This window comes from Xyrauchen texanus, chromosome 49, assembly GCF_025860055.1.
Source record: "Xyrauchen texanus isolate HMW12.3.18 chromosome 49, RBS_HiC_50CHRs, whole genome shotgun sequence".
Taxonomy (NCBI): domain Eukaryota; kingdom Metazoa; phylum Chordata; class Actinopteri; order Cypriniformes; family Catostomidae; genus Xyrauchen; species Xyrauchen texanus.
Window position 1 is genome coordinate 3,006,019 of NC_068324.1, and position 15,848 is coordinate 3,021,866.

The 15,848-nt window shown below is 37.1% G+C and overlaps 1 protein-coding gene across 1 annotated transcript; it reads right to left on the reverse strand.

Annotated features, from left to right (window-relative positions):
• Positions 1-2,464: 2,464 nt before the first annotated feature.
• hbp1 (HMG-box transcription factor 1) lies at positions 2,465-15,115 on the reverse strand. The gene is made up of 11 exons (XM_052123027.1): positions 15,080-15,115; positions 12,515-12,695; positions 10,873-11,083; positions 10,659-10,779; positions 9,823-9,934; positions 8,933-9,048; positions 8,674-8,830; positions 8,430-8,574; positions 6,230-6,517; positions 4,630-4,771; positions 2,465-3,575 (listed from the first exon to the last, which is right to left on the reverse strand). The coding sequence occupies exons 2-11, from the start codon at positions 12,669-12,671 to the stop codon at positions 3,558-3,560; spliced, it is 1,467 nt and encodes a 488-aa protein (XP_051978987.1). The 5' UTR covers positions 12,672-12,695; positions 15,080-15,115; the 3' UTR covers positions 2,465-3,557.
• Positions 15,116-15,848: the final 733 nt, after the last annotated feature.

The window sequence follows — 15,848 nt, forward strand, 5'->3', positions numbered from 1 at the left end:
AGTTCGAACTGTCTTCTTTAATGCAGGGCTCCTAATTCACTGCTTTATTCCCATCCGGCCACAGTCCTTAATGAGAGGACACGCTCGGTTGGATTAGAAATACAGCGTGTGGTGCAGCATGTCACCAGGGTTGCATGACTTCATCAGGGGTACAGAGAGCGTTCTGCTTCAGCATTGGCGAACTCCGCTTCATGCATAAACGTGAGCTGTCACTACCAGTGTGAGGGCCAAAGAGCCAGCATTGGCACTGCCAGCCAAAAGTGGGACTACAGACGCATGGCACAATGTGTGTATGTGTGATTTGGAAGGGTTTCAGGGATAAGAAGCACGAGTGGATGGTGCCGCTGTGCAGTGCTTCAGCTTTGAGTCGCAGTTGGTCAACACACAGCACAGCTCCAGTGAGCTCAAAGAGCAAACAGAGTCACAATGCAAATAGAGGAAGATATTCGGATGGGAACTATACAATAAAATGGGCTTTTCACACTTGATAAACATTTCAGCCATTAAAGTAGTCTGTACAACTTAAAAGCTAAATCAATATTTGGTGTGAACCACTTTTGCACCAATTATCCCAGGGACACCTGGACACAGTTTTTCTTGGTTGTTGGCAGATAGGATGTTCCAAGCTTCTTGGTGAATTCTCCACAGTTCTTTTATTTATTTAGGCTGTATATCTATATGCTGGGCACTTATTGGCTGCTTTTCTTTATAATTCAGTTCAAGTCATAAATAATAATAATAAAAAAATTATTTAAATAGAATTTTTGTTTTATAATGAAATAAATTAATACATTGACGCATGCAAACACAATTATATTTTTGTCTACAAATATAATTTCAAACACTTAAGCATATAAGTTTTTTAAGATCCCGTGAAACATTTCAATCAAGTGACCCCAAACTTTTGAATGGGTGCATATGTGTGTGTGTATATATATATATATATATATATATATACTAGTCTTACTGTATATTTCTTTTCACTTTTTATTCTATTTTATTATTATCTCTGTTTTGTATTGTTTGTGCACTGGAAGCTTCTGTCACCAAGACACATTCCTTGTAGGCCTATGTGTGAGCATATTTGGCAATAAAGCTCCTTTAGTATTTCCTAGCAGGGCACTAGCAACAATGCTAATGTCATGGGTTTGATTCAGAGGGAAATAAATGTGTAGCTATTAAGCTCTGTGAATTAAGAGTGCTTTTGGCATCTACCAGATGCATAAAAATGGGGTAAATGGGTAATATTGCCATCTGATACCGTCACTAAACCGCAGTAATTTATTTTGTAAGGGATTTCAAATACATCATTTGACAATTGGCCAGCTCAGATCCACCCACCTTTATTCACGCACACACACACGCACACACACGCACGCACACACATACATATATGTATATATACGTTTATCGTTGTAAATAATCCTAACCAGATCTGATGAATAATGTTATTGCGTATGAAGTGCGCCAGGCCACATTAGCCTAATTAGCATGGTTTGTGTACACCTGGACACACTAATGTTTGAGCGTCTCCTGGCGGTACATCCAGAAACTTAGCTAGAGAAAATAAAATCCACTATCATATTAGAGTTTACGTAGCTTATATGAAGATATATATAACCTGTATAATCAAATAGCATAACCATATGAGGACTTATGTGAGGAATAAGGAAATGGATATTCAGTACAGTACATTTGATGGCAGAACTCCTGATTTTTGTCCATGTTACTCAATTGAGTTGAGTTTATTAATGCTACTCAAAGATACTTTATTACAGGGGAAAGATTCAACTAGAAACAACTAGAGTTCATTAATCCCATTTTACTGACCATTTGTTTAGAGTGCTACGATAATGAGCGTTTAAAGGGGTAGTTCATCCAAACATGATAATTCTCTCATCATGTACTCATCCTCATGCCATCCCAGATGTGTATGACTTTCTTTCTTCTGCTGAACTCAAATTAAAATGTCTAGAAGACTATCTCAGCTCTGTTGGTCCTCACAATGCAAGTGAATGGTGACCAGAACTTTGAAACTAATCCATAAAACTCCAGTGGTTAAATCCCTGTCTTCAGATGCAATATAATAGGCTTGGGTGAGACACAGATAAATATTTAAGTCCTTTTTTTACTATAAATCTCCACTTTCACATCTTCTTCTTTTGTTTTTTGGTGATTCATATTCTTTGTGCATATCGCCACCTAGTGGTTGGGACTGGTAAAAGGTGGAGATTTATTCTTTCACTCATGAAATGTTTCCTTTTTGTGGCTATTCTTTCAAAATTGTGTGTATTTTAACATTAATTCTAGTACAATGCCTTGCCCCATAGACTTGCATTGTAAATGCATTAGTGTAAATTATTATTTTTTAAGTGTAATAGACAACATGTTACAGTTCAACAATCATTTAATCCATGAATACTGCGTGAAAGGCAAAACAAAGAAAAGGTGCAAATGTTTAGGGTAGCAAGTTTAAAATTTTATTTATAATATGATACAAGAATAGTTTGTGCAAGAAATGGATGGGAACGTGGACCTGTACAATATTAACAAAAAATGTAATTTTCAATGCAGTCTAATGGCAAACCTGCAAAATGGGTCACAAGCAGTTTGCTGAGTTTTGCCATTATTGTGTCAAAGGATAAAGCCTATCATGATATATACAGTACATTTTTACACAACATTTCAGTTTGTATACATTTATTGGTTGTATAAGGTTATAAATGAATATAAAGTGCAAAAACAATAACACTTAAAGTGAAGGCATGGTGCTGAAGTGCTGTATGTGACTGATGTGTGCGTCACTGTACATGTGTACTTGCGTGTGTGACTATCCATGAACAACATGGCCATATGGATAGACTACTATACGCACACACACCAGCACACAGGTACACAGACACAAACACACACACACACACACAGTGAATATGGCCTAGGCTGGACTGGTGTCATATTAAATTCAACCCTTTCCCAGCTTTTGTTGACAAATTCATCAGCATTCATCCGTTTGCAATACATTTAAGTGTGTGCAATAAGTTGAGTTATACAAATAGAATTAATATGAACAGCTGAAAAAAAAAAGCTAACGTCTAAATTTCTCCATTTTACATTTAAAAATAGACATTATTTGTATATATCGCTCCTTCGGCCTCAGTAAAATAGCACCACAGGGTTGCACCTTAAAAGCGTAGAAGTACAAAAATACCTGAAAGTAGAACTGAGCGTTGTCTGACGTTGAACTCAAAAGGCTCTTTCGTCATTTTTGAAAAGATAAGAAAAATACATAAGCACTGTTATTTGACTAGATAATATTTTTTATATATATATATATATATATATATATATATATATATATATATATATATATATATATATATATCTGATTTACCTTCCGTTTAATTTTTTTCATCGCAAATATCAAATTGATTTTCTTTTCTAAAGCAGGTATTCATAGCATCACAGCTGCGGTTTATCACTCTTGTGTTTGAGAATGTGTGTCGCCGTCCGTCTCCTGCTGTCCATATCCAGTTCATGTTTCCATGACGATCCTCAGACTAGTTCTGCTGGGAGCCCTGGCCAAACGCAGAGGAAAACGTTTCAATGGTTACTTTTAAATTGATAAACATTGAACCAATTAAAATAACAATATTTTGTGTAATGAAGATGTGGTGATTTTTTCTCTTCAATGTGGAACGCCCAATTCCCAATGCGCTCTAAGTCCTCGTGGTGGCGTAGTGACTCGCCTCAATGTGGGTGGCGGAGGCCGAATCTCAGTTGCCTCCACGTATGAGACCATCAATCCGCACATCTTATCACGTGGCTTGTTGAGCGCGTTACCGTGGAGATGTAGCGCGTGTGGAGGCTTTACGCTATTCTCCATGGCATCCGCGCACAACTCACCACACGCCCCACCGAGAGCGAGAACCACATTATAGCGACCACGAGGAGGTTACCCCATGTGACTCTACCCTCCCTAGCAACCGGGCCAATTTGGTTGCTAAGGAGACTTGGCTGGAGTCACTCTGGATTTGAACTTGTGACTCCAGGTTTGATAGTCAGTGTCAATACTCACTAAGCTACCCAAGCCCCCCTTGGAATCACAATATTAACACTAATCAGTGAATTTTAATGACACCCTTCTAGAAAATGTCCAAGTCCTATTTTACTCCAAAATCAAAAGAAACAAATATGAAATGAAATGCTGCTTATGGAAAATGAAGCCTTTTGAAGGGCCATATTACAAAGGAGAATAATAATCTTACCTCCCAATTCTCATTACTGGAATGCGAAAGAAGATGATATTAATTAAATTGGTAAGTATTTATAAATCATAGTAGTAGTACTCCCTTGGTAGTACTGGCTTTCATTATTGCTGATTTGTATAAATAAATGTAGCATGTCTCTGTAATGAGAATCATCATTGAAAATAAATGGGAATGGTAAAAGGAAAACATCCAGACGCATCTTAGCAATGCGTATTTGCAGGTAAAACGTGTCTTGGTTCATGCAAAATATATAATATATACTGTATATATATTTGTATTGATTTGGGTTAAAATGACGAGGACATTTTCTTGTCAAGTTACGACAAAAATCAACCAATCATGCAAATTAAGTGCGGCTAACCGAGTTCGTTCTCTTTCGTTTCCAGCAGTCAGGGTTGAGTCGTTTCTGCTCCTCCGCTAGAGCTTTTGCCTCCATTGTGTACATCCTCCTCTCCTCGTTCTTCATCTTCTTCCATTTATCCCCCAGAATCACGCTGATGGCTCTGCCGAGAGATGTCATATAAATTCACATTTGTCCGAACTTGCGCATATTCAATTTGCGCTTTTAAATTGAAATTGGATCTGTAAGTTACATAACTGCAAATTTTGACGTTTGTGTAAATATTAGGCGTAAAAAGTAAATTTTGCAAGCCTAACTTTGTGTTAATGTTTCACTTTAGATTTAATCCTGGTTTATAATTGAAGCATAGGCATGGGTTAAAGGGTTTGTGAGCAGTAAGTGACGTAATCTCGGTAGCTGCTTGGCCTCTGCAAGGCTTTGTTTCGTGCAGTCTTGCACATGCAAATGTTTGTAATTTTGGCCAGAAACGTATCAGAATACTTTAAAGAATTAGTTCACCCAAAAAATGTAAATTCTCTCATTTACTCACCCTCGTGCCATCCCAGATGTGTATGACTTTCTTTCTTCTGCTGAACACAAATGAAGATTTTTAGAAGAATATCTCAGCTCTGTTGGTCCATACAATGCAAGTGAATGGTGACCAGAACTTTGAAGCCCCACAAATCACACAAGTCAGCATAAAAGTAATCTATATGACCCCAGTGGTTAAATCAATGTCTCCAGAAGTGATATAATAGGTGTGAGTGAGAAACAGATCAATAAGTAAATTTTTACTATAAATTCTGCTCAGGCTGCATTTTAACTTTCACTTTCACATTCTTCTTGTGTTTTTGGTGATTCACATTCTTCATGCATATCTCCCCCTGCTGGGCAGAACATTGATCATTTTCTCACCCACACCTTTCATATTGCTTCAGAAGACATGGATTTTACCACTGGAGTAGTATGGATAACTTTTATGCTGACTTTATGTGATTTTGGAGCATAACATTTTTGACTTGAACATCATTCACTTGCATTGTATGGACCTACAAAGCTGAGATATTCTTCTAAAAATCTTCATTTGTGTTCTGTAGAAGAAAGTCACACATCTGGGACGACATGAGGGTGAATAAATTATTTCTGGGTGAATTATTTATTTAATCAAGTACGTGAACGCAGACCTGAGCGCTTGGCCAATGTGAACATCTTGCGTTACTGTGGCGGTAACAAACCTCAAACGCTTTACTTCAAATTTCATTAAACTGAATGTGTTATTATTCAGGTAAGTTGCTACAAACATACTGACTTTACCAAACTTGCTCAACAATATTCTCTTCAAACTGTTTCACCGCCATGACAGTAGTTTCACACTAAACAGTTCACACTAACCTCACAACACGTACTTGCGTTGCGTTATGAATTGATACATTTGGAACACAATAGCATAGCATAGCTAAAAGCATCTGATTTCACGTACTTTATAGTTATCCACTCAAGAACAGTGATTGATTTTCTCTTCTTGACAATATTGTTGATTGATTCATAGATGACTCCCTCATTAGTAACCTAAAAACCTGGCCTGAGTTAACATTTGTTCGTTAACGACACATCCACACACCTGTTGTCCTTGCCGGGATACATCTGCGTGTATTCCACTCTGTACTTCTTGGCAAATAGCATGAACGCGTTCATTGGCCGCTTGCACTTTGTGGGCGTAGCACCGGAGCTCCCTGAGGCGTGGCTGCGCTGTGATTTGCTGCTGGGGGGTTGGTGGGCGGAGCCACAGGCCTCAAGTTTGTCACAGTCAGGACTTACAGCGCCCCCGCTGGACTGGGAGGCCCGGCGTTGACGTGCCATACTGCTCAGAACGTACACGGCGGACGAGTCCAGAGGAGTGAAGTCATAACTGTGTGTGGGGTGAGAAAACAGGCAAGACTTTAAACACTGTATAGTGTGTTTAAGTTGAACGTACACTTCAAGTTTAAACACAATATGCAGTTTAAACATACAGTTGTCTGACATACAGTAGTAATATTCATTCTTTTATGTGCAAATGTTTTTTAAATATCTAATGTCAGCAATGATATTTTAGTAGGCCTATACTATATATTATTATTATACAGGAAAAATAAGAATCATCAAGAAAAAACTATGCAAGTACTGGTAAAGAAGTAACAAATAAATGCACAATTAAAATATCAGTCATATTTAACCTCAAAATCAAAATAAATAAGAGATTATGTTTTGCCTTTTTAGGACAATTCATGTTTTATTTAGTAAAAAATAAATTCTTGCTTTTTTTTGCAATTCAGCACATTTTCCCCAATTCTCATTACCATACTGCAAAAATATCAGCGTGATTACTTAAACGTTAAGAAACAAATAGGCTAATAAGTCATTTAAATAGTAAAGTATTTGTACATCATGCCGATTAAGTAATCAAATTAATCGCATATATAAATATTTGCCAAAAGATTCCACAAAATAACAATAATTCAATATATATTGATTAAATAATTATATTGAAATATGATTCAGATCACCAAAATGCATTACAATACTGTGGCTGACGATTAAAGCATTGACAAAACAATATAAAATGTGGCTTTAGAAGGCAACATATTGTTTATTTCCATAAGCTGTACCCGAGATTGATTTATAAGGACTTTTCTAATGACGCGTCAATGTACTGTACACATGCGTCAGATGGGCGCTTTTGGAGCGTTTAACTTTGGTTACGTCGTGTCATAATCATGTGTCAAGTTAAATGTAGTTTGCAACTAAGGCCAAGTCCATACTAATACATTTTCGTTTGAAATGTACACTAATACATTTTCTCTCCGTTTTGGCCTACCGTCCACAGGAACACGATGTTTTTCCTATGTGAAAACTGAGCTTTTTGAAAACGCACTCCAAAGTGGATACATTTGAAAATGCCGTTTTCGTGCTGTAGTGAGGACTGTGAAAACGACGACGCATTTTTAGTCATGTGATCTACCCAACCAAAACAATCAAGATGGCGGCCCGTGTTACAGTGGCGCTGTTGTGCCTGATACTCACTTTGATAGCGTTGTTAAATACATGTCACTTTGTACAACCTTCACATTCAAAGGCGAAGGGACGTTCACTCGGAATTGGTGTCTGACGACAGAACACGAGGCCAATTGCGTTTCAGACCGTACATGCAGCGGGGATTTTACGCATGCGCAGTGACACGATTTAAGCATTTTCATACGTTTCAGTGTGGACGAACAACTTTTGGAAAAGGCTTGAAAACGTTAGTGTGGACGGAGAGCGTTTTGAAACAAAAACGGCGTTTTCAAATGTATCCGGATTAATAGAAGTAGCTTAAGAAAAACAAGTCTTGAGATACCTGCATTCAGATTTGTGCTCCATTCTGTGGTGCATGAACGAAAGAACGTGTTCTCATCTTGTGCTGTCTGCTGTCCGTAAGTGTGGTTTGTTCTCTTTATAAGATGCGTGTTGCCTACACTGCTGGAGTTTTGCTTACTGCCCCCTGCTGAAAACAGGTGGTACTTCAAGCTTGAAGCTTGAATTGCTCTGATGGTAAGAATATTCCTTATTATGGTCCGGGCCATGATTAATTGCGATTAATGTGTTAAATCGACAGCCCTAATTAGAGTATTTTTCTATTGAGAATCACCTTTGAGGATTATGGGAATTGCAAACAAAACTTCAAATTAAAACATCCGGATGCATTACGTTAATGAGAATTTTGGGGGAAATATGCTTCATTGTTGTGAAAATACTGTCGTAGTGCAAACAAATCTTTCACATGAATTTGAATTGGTACGTACCTTCTAAAAGTGTCAAAAACGACGGAGTCATCACAGTTGATGGCGTCACGGTGTCCTGGCGGTAGACACAAGTCTCCGACCTGAACATAATAGCAGGGAATACCGTGCTGCACAACGGTAAGGCTCGGATAAAAGGAAGACCACCCTAAAAAACACATACATTCAGACGCTCTTGTTTTTTAACATATATTATGCATATATTTTTGTTCATACAACCATATAAAAAGAAGGCTGCAGTATTTACCTTTATTTTTTACAAAAAATGGATGGTCCGGACGGCACTCAGCGGTCAGAAGCCCTGCTTCAGGGGAACCGGGGTCAAAGGTTAATTTCAGGACAGAGTGACCGAAAGACACAGTCTCCTCAAAGGCCATGAGCTTTAGACCCTCTGTGCCGAAACTCTGTGAAACAAAACCTATGATTAGATTTGTGCTAAGAAAGTCTTATCGCTACATTATTGCATTAAACTGTGAGCGAGCGCTAAGTAATGTGCACATCGACACCTTAATTGGGTTGGACTGTGTTCCTCCCTCGTCATTAGAATCTTCATCAGAATCCAGCACATCTTCTGCCTCCTGCCACTCCATGTTCACACCTTTGTGGAAGCGTAGACGTGTTCCTGAAAAAACAACAACACGTTATTGTTATCATTTTTTATAGTCACCATTGACTCTTATTGTATGGAACAAAGATGCAATGAGAGTGCATGGGGGGTCATTGAGGCTAATATTCAGAGAAAACATGAGTTCTTAAAGTCTGAGGCAGAGGGTGTGAACAACAAGTTTCTCTGACCAGAGACACGCCTGCTTCCCCCTTTTGTTTTTTATTCATTTATTATTACAAGGACAGTGTATATTAATTAACATTGCTGCCAATATGCCAGAATTAGCCAGAAGGCTATTTTTCGTCTGCAGTCCCAGGACAGATGTTAAAAGTCACCCTAAAAGAGACTAAAATTACATATTTATAAAAAATAAAAAAAAAATAAATAAAATAAAAATAAGTTGTACAATGCATTTAGTAAAAGATCCTATTATGTTAAAAAAAAAAAAAATACAGTCGAATTACAGCAAACCAACAATCACAAAACATCTGACAAAGACATAACATATACATACACACAAGGCAAGAAGACTAGAGAAATGTGTTAATGTTGACAGCTCTGAAATTCAAGTACCGTAACCATTTCTTTAAATGGTTCTTAAATGTACAATAGGTTGTCTACTGCAGCTCTGCATTAGTAACTGCAGAGGGCGCTGTTTCCCACAGTTCTAAACTCCATTGATCAACTGGCTTTATTATCATGTTTCTTGAGACCTCTCATTTACATTTTCTAGCATTTGTTTGTGTTTAGAAACATTTTACCAGTTTAAGTGTGCATTTGCATCTTTACCTTTCAGGAAACAGTGCCAGGCAGTAGAGGGCCAGGAATGAGACCATCCCAGATCATCATCATCGGACAGAGAGGACATACAGAAAATTCCCGATTCCGACTCACTGCTGGCCTGTAACATATTATTTTGCTTAATGAATCCTATTTTTAGGAGCATTATGATTTTTTGCATTGTGACCTTTTATATGTATTTTTATAATGTTTTAGGTTCGATACAAGTTGAGCTCAACCTGCAGCATTTGTGCCATAAAAAGAGAAAAGGACAAAAGCACAGTTATAGTGAGGCAATTGCAGTGGAAGTTGCATTAAAATATACACCGTTTAAAAAGCATAGCCACAAGACGTAAACATTATACATATAAACATGATTGCAGTGCGATAAAATGAACTGCTTCCCTTATCTGTGTCGAGTTATATCCAATATCAGGTTTATAGGGGTTCGTTGTCATGACAACAAAGTTGTAATTGCGCATTTAATTTTACACGAATACATTTAGCAAGTGGTTTTATCAAACTAAAATCATGTTAGCATGTTTATTGTTTACACCTTTGAAACGGTGAGTATTTTAATGTTTATAGACTGGCCCCATTGACTTCCAATGTTCCTTCCTTATTGTGACAACGATTTGTTTGTTTGTTTGAGGAACAAGTCAATTATTTTTAATGCTGTTATTTGAGCTTAACTTGTACTGAACTCGAAAAAAATAATCGTCATGACACGAATATAGGCTTTATTTTCATTATGCTCAAGGCTTCAGCATCCTCAAAATCACTGTTTACACCTTTTGTCAAATCCCAACGTTAGCATTGGCGATTGGAAAGAGCGGTGGTCGTACCCTGGTGCGGCGGCGCTCTCTCATGTGGCTACGGGCGGGGCTGTGGGTGCTTCTGGAAGGCAGAGGGGGTCTTGCGTAGGAATGTAAACTACTACTGCTGGAGAAAATGTGGACTGAAGATCTGCAACAAAGACACACACACATGCACACATCAGTATATCCAGTATAGCACAAGTTACAGTAATTTGCAGTATATATTCTTGCATTTCCTGACCGACTGTGTGGGCCGTTCTGGAACAGGGGGCTTTGGCGACTCGTGGCGATGTTGGCTAACTCTGTCAGCCAGTTTGTATGCGAGACGCTGCTTTCCGTTCTGGAGCTCCACTCATCACCCGGGCCCTCCTCATGTGACACGCCCGGGGCCACCTGGAACACGCCAGGGGTCGATTGATCATCTTGTACCTCCTGCAGCTCGGGTAGGTCATCTGTTCATTAAAAATTAAGAGAGGAAAATAAGCCATCATTGCAAGTATTTGGGTCAATGACATGATGCTCATTTTTTTATTTGTCTGGATTTATTAAGTTATTCAAAAATAATAAAAAAAATGCAATTCACACATTTTCAAAAACAAACTTGCTTTTCTTTCTGGAGCTTAGAGTAAAAAATAATGTGGTGTAACCGTCCGGAGATGGTAAAAAAATTCTAGAAAAAACATTTTTTTTTGGTACAAAATATACCTTATTATTATTTCTTTAAAAAATTTAGTAGTGAAACCAACTTTTCAACCCATAATTATAAATTTGTAACTAGTGACAGACTGATCATTATCATTATCATTATCGCTATTGCCCAATAACTGTATCCACCTGGCCAGGTAACAGAAACTTTAGCTCTCCCTAAAAATATTCTCTATCAGTTGTAATCAGAATATTTAAGTTAAAGGGACAGTCCACCCAAAAATGAAAATACTCATTTATTTACTCACCCTCATGATATCCCAGATGTGTTTGACTTTCTTTCATCTACTGAACACACATGATTTTTAGAAGAATATTTCAGCTCTGTAGGTCCATACAAACCAACACTTAGAAGCTTCAAAAAGCACATAAATGCAGCATAAATGTAATCCATAAGACTCCAGTGGTTTAATCCATGTCTTCATAAGCGATATGATAGATGTGGGTGAGAAACAGATCAATATTTAAGTCCTTTTTTACTATAAATCTCTACCATTGACCAGCCCCAACCAGCAGGTGGCTGTATGTGAAAGTCACTTCTTCATTTCAAAGTGAAAATGTAGAAAATGTAGATTATATTGCTTCTGAAGACACTGATTTAACCACTGGAGTCATATGGACTTTTATGCTACCTTTATGTGCTTTTTGGACCATCTTAGCAGAACTAAGTCACCATTCACTTGCATTGTATGGACCTACAGAGCTGAGATATTCTTCTAAAAATCTTCATTTGTGTTCTGCAGAACAAAGAAAGTCACACATCTGGGATGGCATGAGGGTGAGTAAATGATGAGAGAATTTATGGGTGTACTGTCCCTTTAATTAAGTCACCAACGAGGTTGATTACAAATGTAAAAAAAAGTCTTACCAGACATTTTTATAAAATAAATACTTGCTGTTTGACTGTCACATATATCGCCTATATTTCTATGATCTATATAATCATTTGAATTCTATAAATGCACAAAATTGGTGCACTTGGGCACATTTAGACATTTTTTTGACTTGGATAGAAGAAGAAAAATCATGTTCTTTCAGGCCAGTTTTTCAATATGATTTGATTTTCAACATTTTCCTTCTTTTTTTAATTCAATGAAACAGAACAAGACCTTTATGGTCTTCTGACATTTGCAGCAAATGGTTTTGATTATGCAACGGTTGTGAAATGGTGTAATTACCGTACTCCATGTGGCTTTCGTTAGAAGGGTATCCAGGTGAGGAGGACAGGTGCTCGTTGCACTCAAGCAGGTCGAAGGCCTCGTCCTTACCTGAGCTCTGTGCCTGGACTTCCTGAACTCTCTGAGGGACTGACTGTGATTTCACTTCCCACACCATATTATGACATGTCAGCTGGCCAGGCTGCAAATGCACAAGAACCCGTTTAAGTGAAAGTGAAATGGGGTTGTAGGTCCTAATCCAGCTAACTCTTACAGGCTCCTACTTGCGTTTGCGGGTTTTGTGTGTTTGGCTAGGTTTATAGTGTTATTAGGTTATTAGCTAGGTTTACAATTATCAGTGGTGATAATGATAAAAGTTTGGACACACCTACAGTGCTTATTCTTTATTATTAGGACTGGATTAAAAATACAGATGCATCGCAATCTTCATTTGAATGATATTGATTTTTAAAATCCCATTACACTATGTGCAACCCTCTCCTACAATGAGAGGACCTCACCATTGATTGTGTAGTATATTGGTGAAGATAGTAAATAGTGTTGATAGTAAACGTTTGGTTTGACCCGTTCTGTGTAATAATGTGTCTCTAAAGACGCGATCCACGCAATCCATTTGTCTTTTAATTCTCTTTTTGTTCTTTACAGGCAGCTTTCGATCAAACAAACAAAAAACAGACTTTTGATTCTAATCACACATAGCATTGATGAAGCCATTAGAATCCTTTCTCATTAATATGCGCTCATTTACAGAACTGCCAATTTTCTTAAAGAGACAGTACCAGGTTTTAGCACATATGCAACAAATCAATGGAAATACCTGTAAAAAATTATGCATGTAATAATTAACAATGTAACAAAATATAGTGGATTATATAAAATATTATATTTATTGATGGAATACAAGTATTGGTTTGTTTTTAAAAAAGCTTAAATGTGACCAAAATGAAAAACGAATGTAATGATATTAGTGAAATTTATATTTTTGCAATGTACCTAGTTAGAAGCTCCCCTGTATACAGTAATTAACAGCATTATCTGGGAGAGAGTTTCTTTCATATGCAAGCAAATGTGGACATTATAACTGTAATATACCCACATGAATCGGTTTTGAATTGAGCGTGTGAATCTGAATCGAATTGGGAAATCTGTATTAATAACTGGCCCTATTTATTATTACAATTTTCCAAATATTAGAACGGTAAAATCATCAAAACTATAAAATAACATGGAAATATGGGAATTGTAATGTGACCAAAAATGATAAACAATCATATGTTTGAGCTTAACATATAAAAATGTTAGTTTTGTACAGAAATGCATACTAGATTCATCAACAAAAACCTTTAAAGCATTTAAGTATAAGCCACAAGATAAAAAGGTCCCAAGTCCAAACTTTTGAATGGAAGAATATATATTTCTATAGTTGAATAAAATGATGCATCTATATACATATTGTAGTTTGTATATAAAGGAATGAATGAATTAATTAATGAATATGTGACATCAGCAGTACACACTGGAATAACACAATCTGTTCTGCTGGGTGTTGTGCAACATGTCCTTGGCAGCTGTTATATCACATTTAGCACTCCTATAAATAAAAATAAATATGAAGAATAACTGTACGCTTTTATTCTGCCGATTAATCGCGCGTTTTGTTTTGCGAACTTTGCGGTTTTGTTCAACGCGTCACGTGACTCGCATTGCACTCAATGCTTGTTTACAAACTTTTGGGGACTTCGCGCATGCGCAGCCCAGCTCATTCATTCATAACTGCGTAACAACAGGAGGTCAATAACAGCGTTAGATTTCGCCAGAAAATTCACAATAACTATCGATAATTACACCTGACAGTCTATTCGATCATCTTGATCGACGATGAAACCGACTATATGAGTGAAAAGCTTTATTTAAAGGCTCATTTGCTGGCTCGACCCTTTCTGTTTTAAACACAGGAAGAAAAATCTGCTGTTTTCGATCTGTTTTTGATAAGATGTGATATTTAATCGCGTATAATGTCTTTGTTAAAACCCTCAATGGAGCAATACCCTCAATACATACAGACTAACAATAAAATTAAGCTCTTTGTTTGAAAAACATGCCAAAAACTAACCAACATCGGTGAGATTCAATAAAATAAAATCATACACACACTATCCAACTCTCATATATTTGATAGACGTCAAAATAATGAAAATAAGCACTTGAAATGAACTCAATGGTGGTCCGTGCGATCTGTAAACAAAAGAATGTCAACAAGTTTAGACATGGCACATTACCCCATTGTAATGAATGGAGATCCTTTTTCTATGAGGTTTTAATAGAAAAGCGCTGGTTGTGTATAAATTGCTGTCGCTATGGTGAGATTGACAATTACTAAACCACAAATAGAACAACAAACGTCACAGAGCAACACATTTTTTTAGTTTTCAATCGAAACAATGGATGACAACATTTTTGCTCCCCGCGGATGCATTCATCGCGGTCTGAAATTGTCACGCAAAATAAAGTTAATTGACGATACGTTTCGTTTCTTTGTTATATTACAGCAACTTTTTTACTTACCAAACCTGACGCCTTTACCGAGTATCTCTGGCATTCTCCGAGAAGGCTGGACTGATTACTTTTAGATCTGGCCTACCATTGGTGGAGACTCACGTCAGTATTGCGGACTCGAAGCGGGATTGGCTAGTTGCTTGGACACGGGTGGATATGGTTGGGTTTGTTATTGTGTTTATGATTGGTCAGTTGTGCATGCCTGTTATATCAGCCGTGAATTTGATTGGTTGTGACAGCATTTTCTTTGTGAAAGACCCTCCCTCTTTGTTCAACAGAGGTGTTTGATATCTATTGTCTCATTGTAAACAAACCTAAAATTATATTCGTTTCTGCATTTGTGTAATATCGCAGCTCACCTGAAGTGAAATGGCTTTTGGGTGTTAGCGTATATACAGGTTAAGGACCAATATATGTCTAATAGATCATATTGGCGTAATGGAAATTCACATTTATTAGAAGTTTAAGGTTTGGATGCCATTTCTATGAAAATGTTGCTCAGAATGGCATATAAGGTCATAACCAAAACCTTGGTTATGACCATTTGTTTAGAAAGTATCCAAAACAAATGACTAACTACTTCTCTAAAACGACAGAAAAATGAATCACATTAATGATTACTTTACTTTTAAATATACTTTCCAAAACACATTTTTTTGCTAAACAATTTCAAAATAATGTCTACCATATATTTTCTCCTTGTTATCAGCTGTCCAGAAACATAAACAGATGTACATATGAACATACTAATTTATATTTTAATTTGATCATATGTAAA

What these genes read in the sequence shown, in the direction of transcription:
- hbp1 (XM_052123027.1), bottom strand. Translation starts at nt 12,671, where the DNA reads ATGGTGTGGGAAGTGAAATCACAGTCAGTCCCTCAGAGAGTTCAGGAA. An exon ending in CAGAACGGCCCACACAGTCG is followed by an intron (nt 10,780 to 10,872) that starts GTCAGGAAATGC and finishes TCTTTGTTGCAG; the next exon opens with ATCTTCAGTCCACATTTTCT. An exon ending in CTGGCACTGTTTCCTGAAAG is followed by an intron (nt 9,049 to 9,822) that starts GTAAAGATGCAA and finishes TTGTTTTTTCAG; the next exon opens with GAACACGTCTACGCTTCCAC.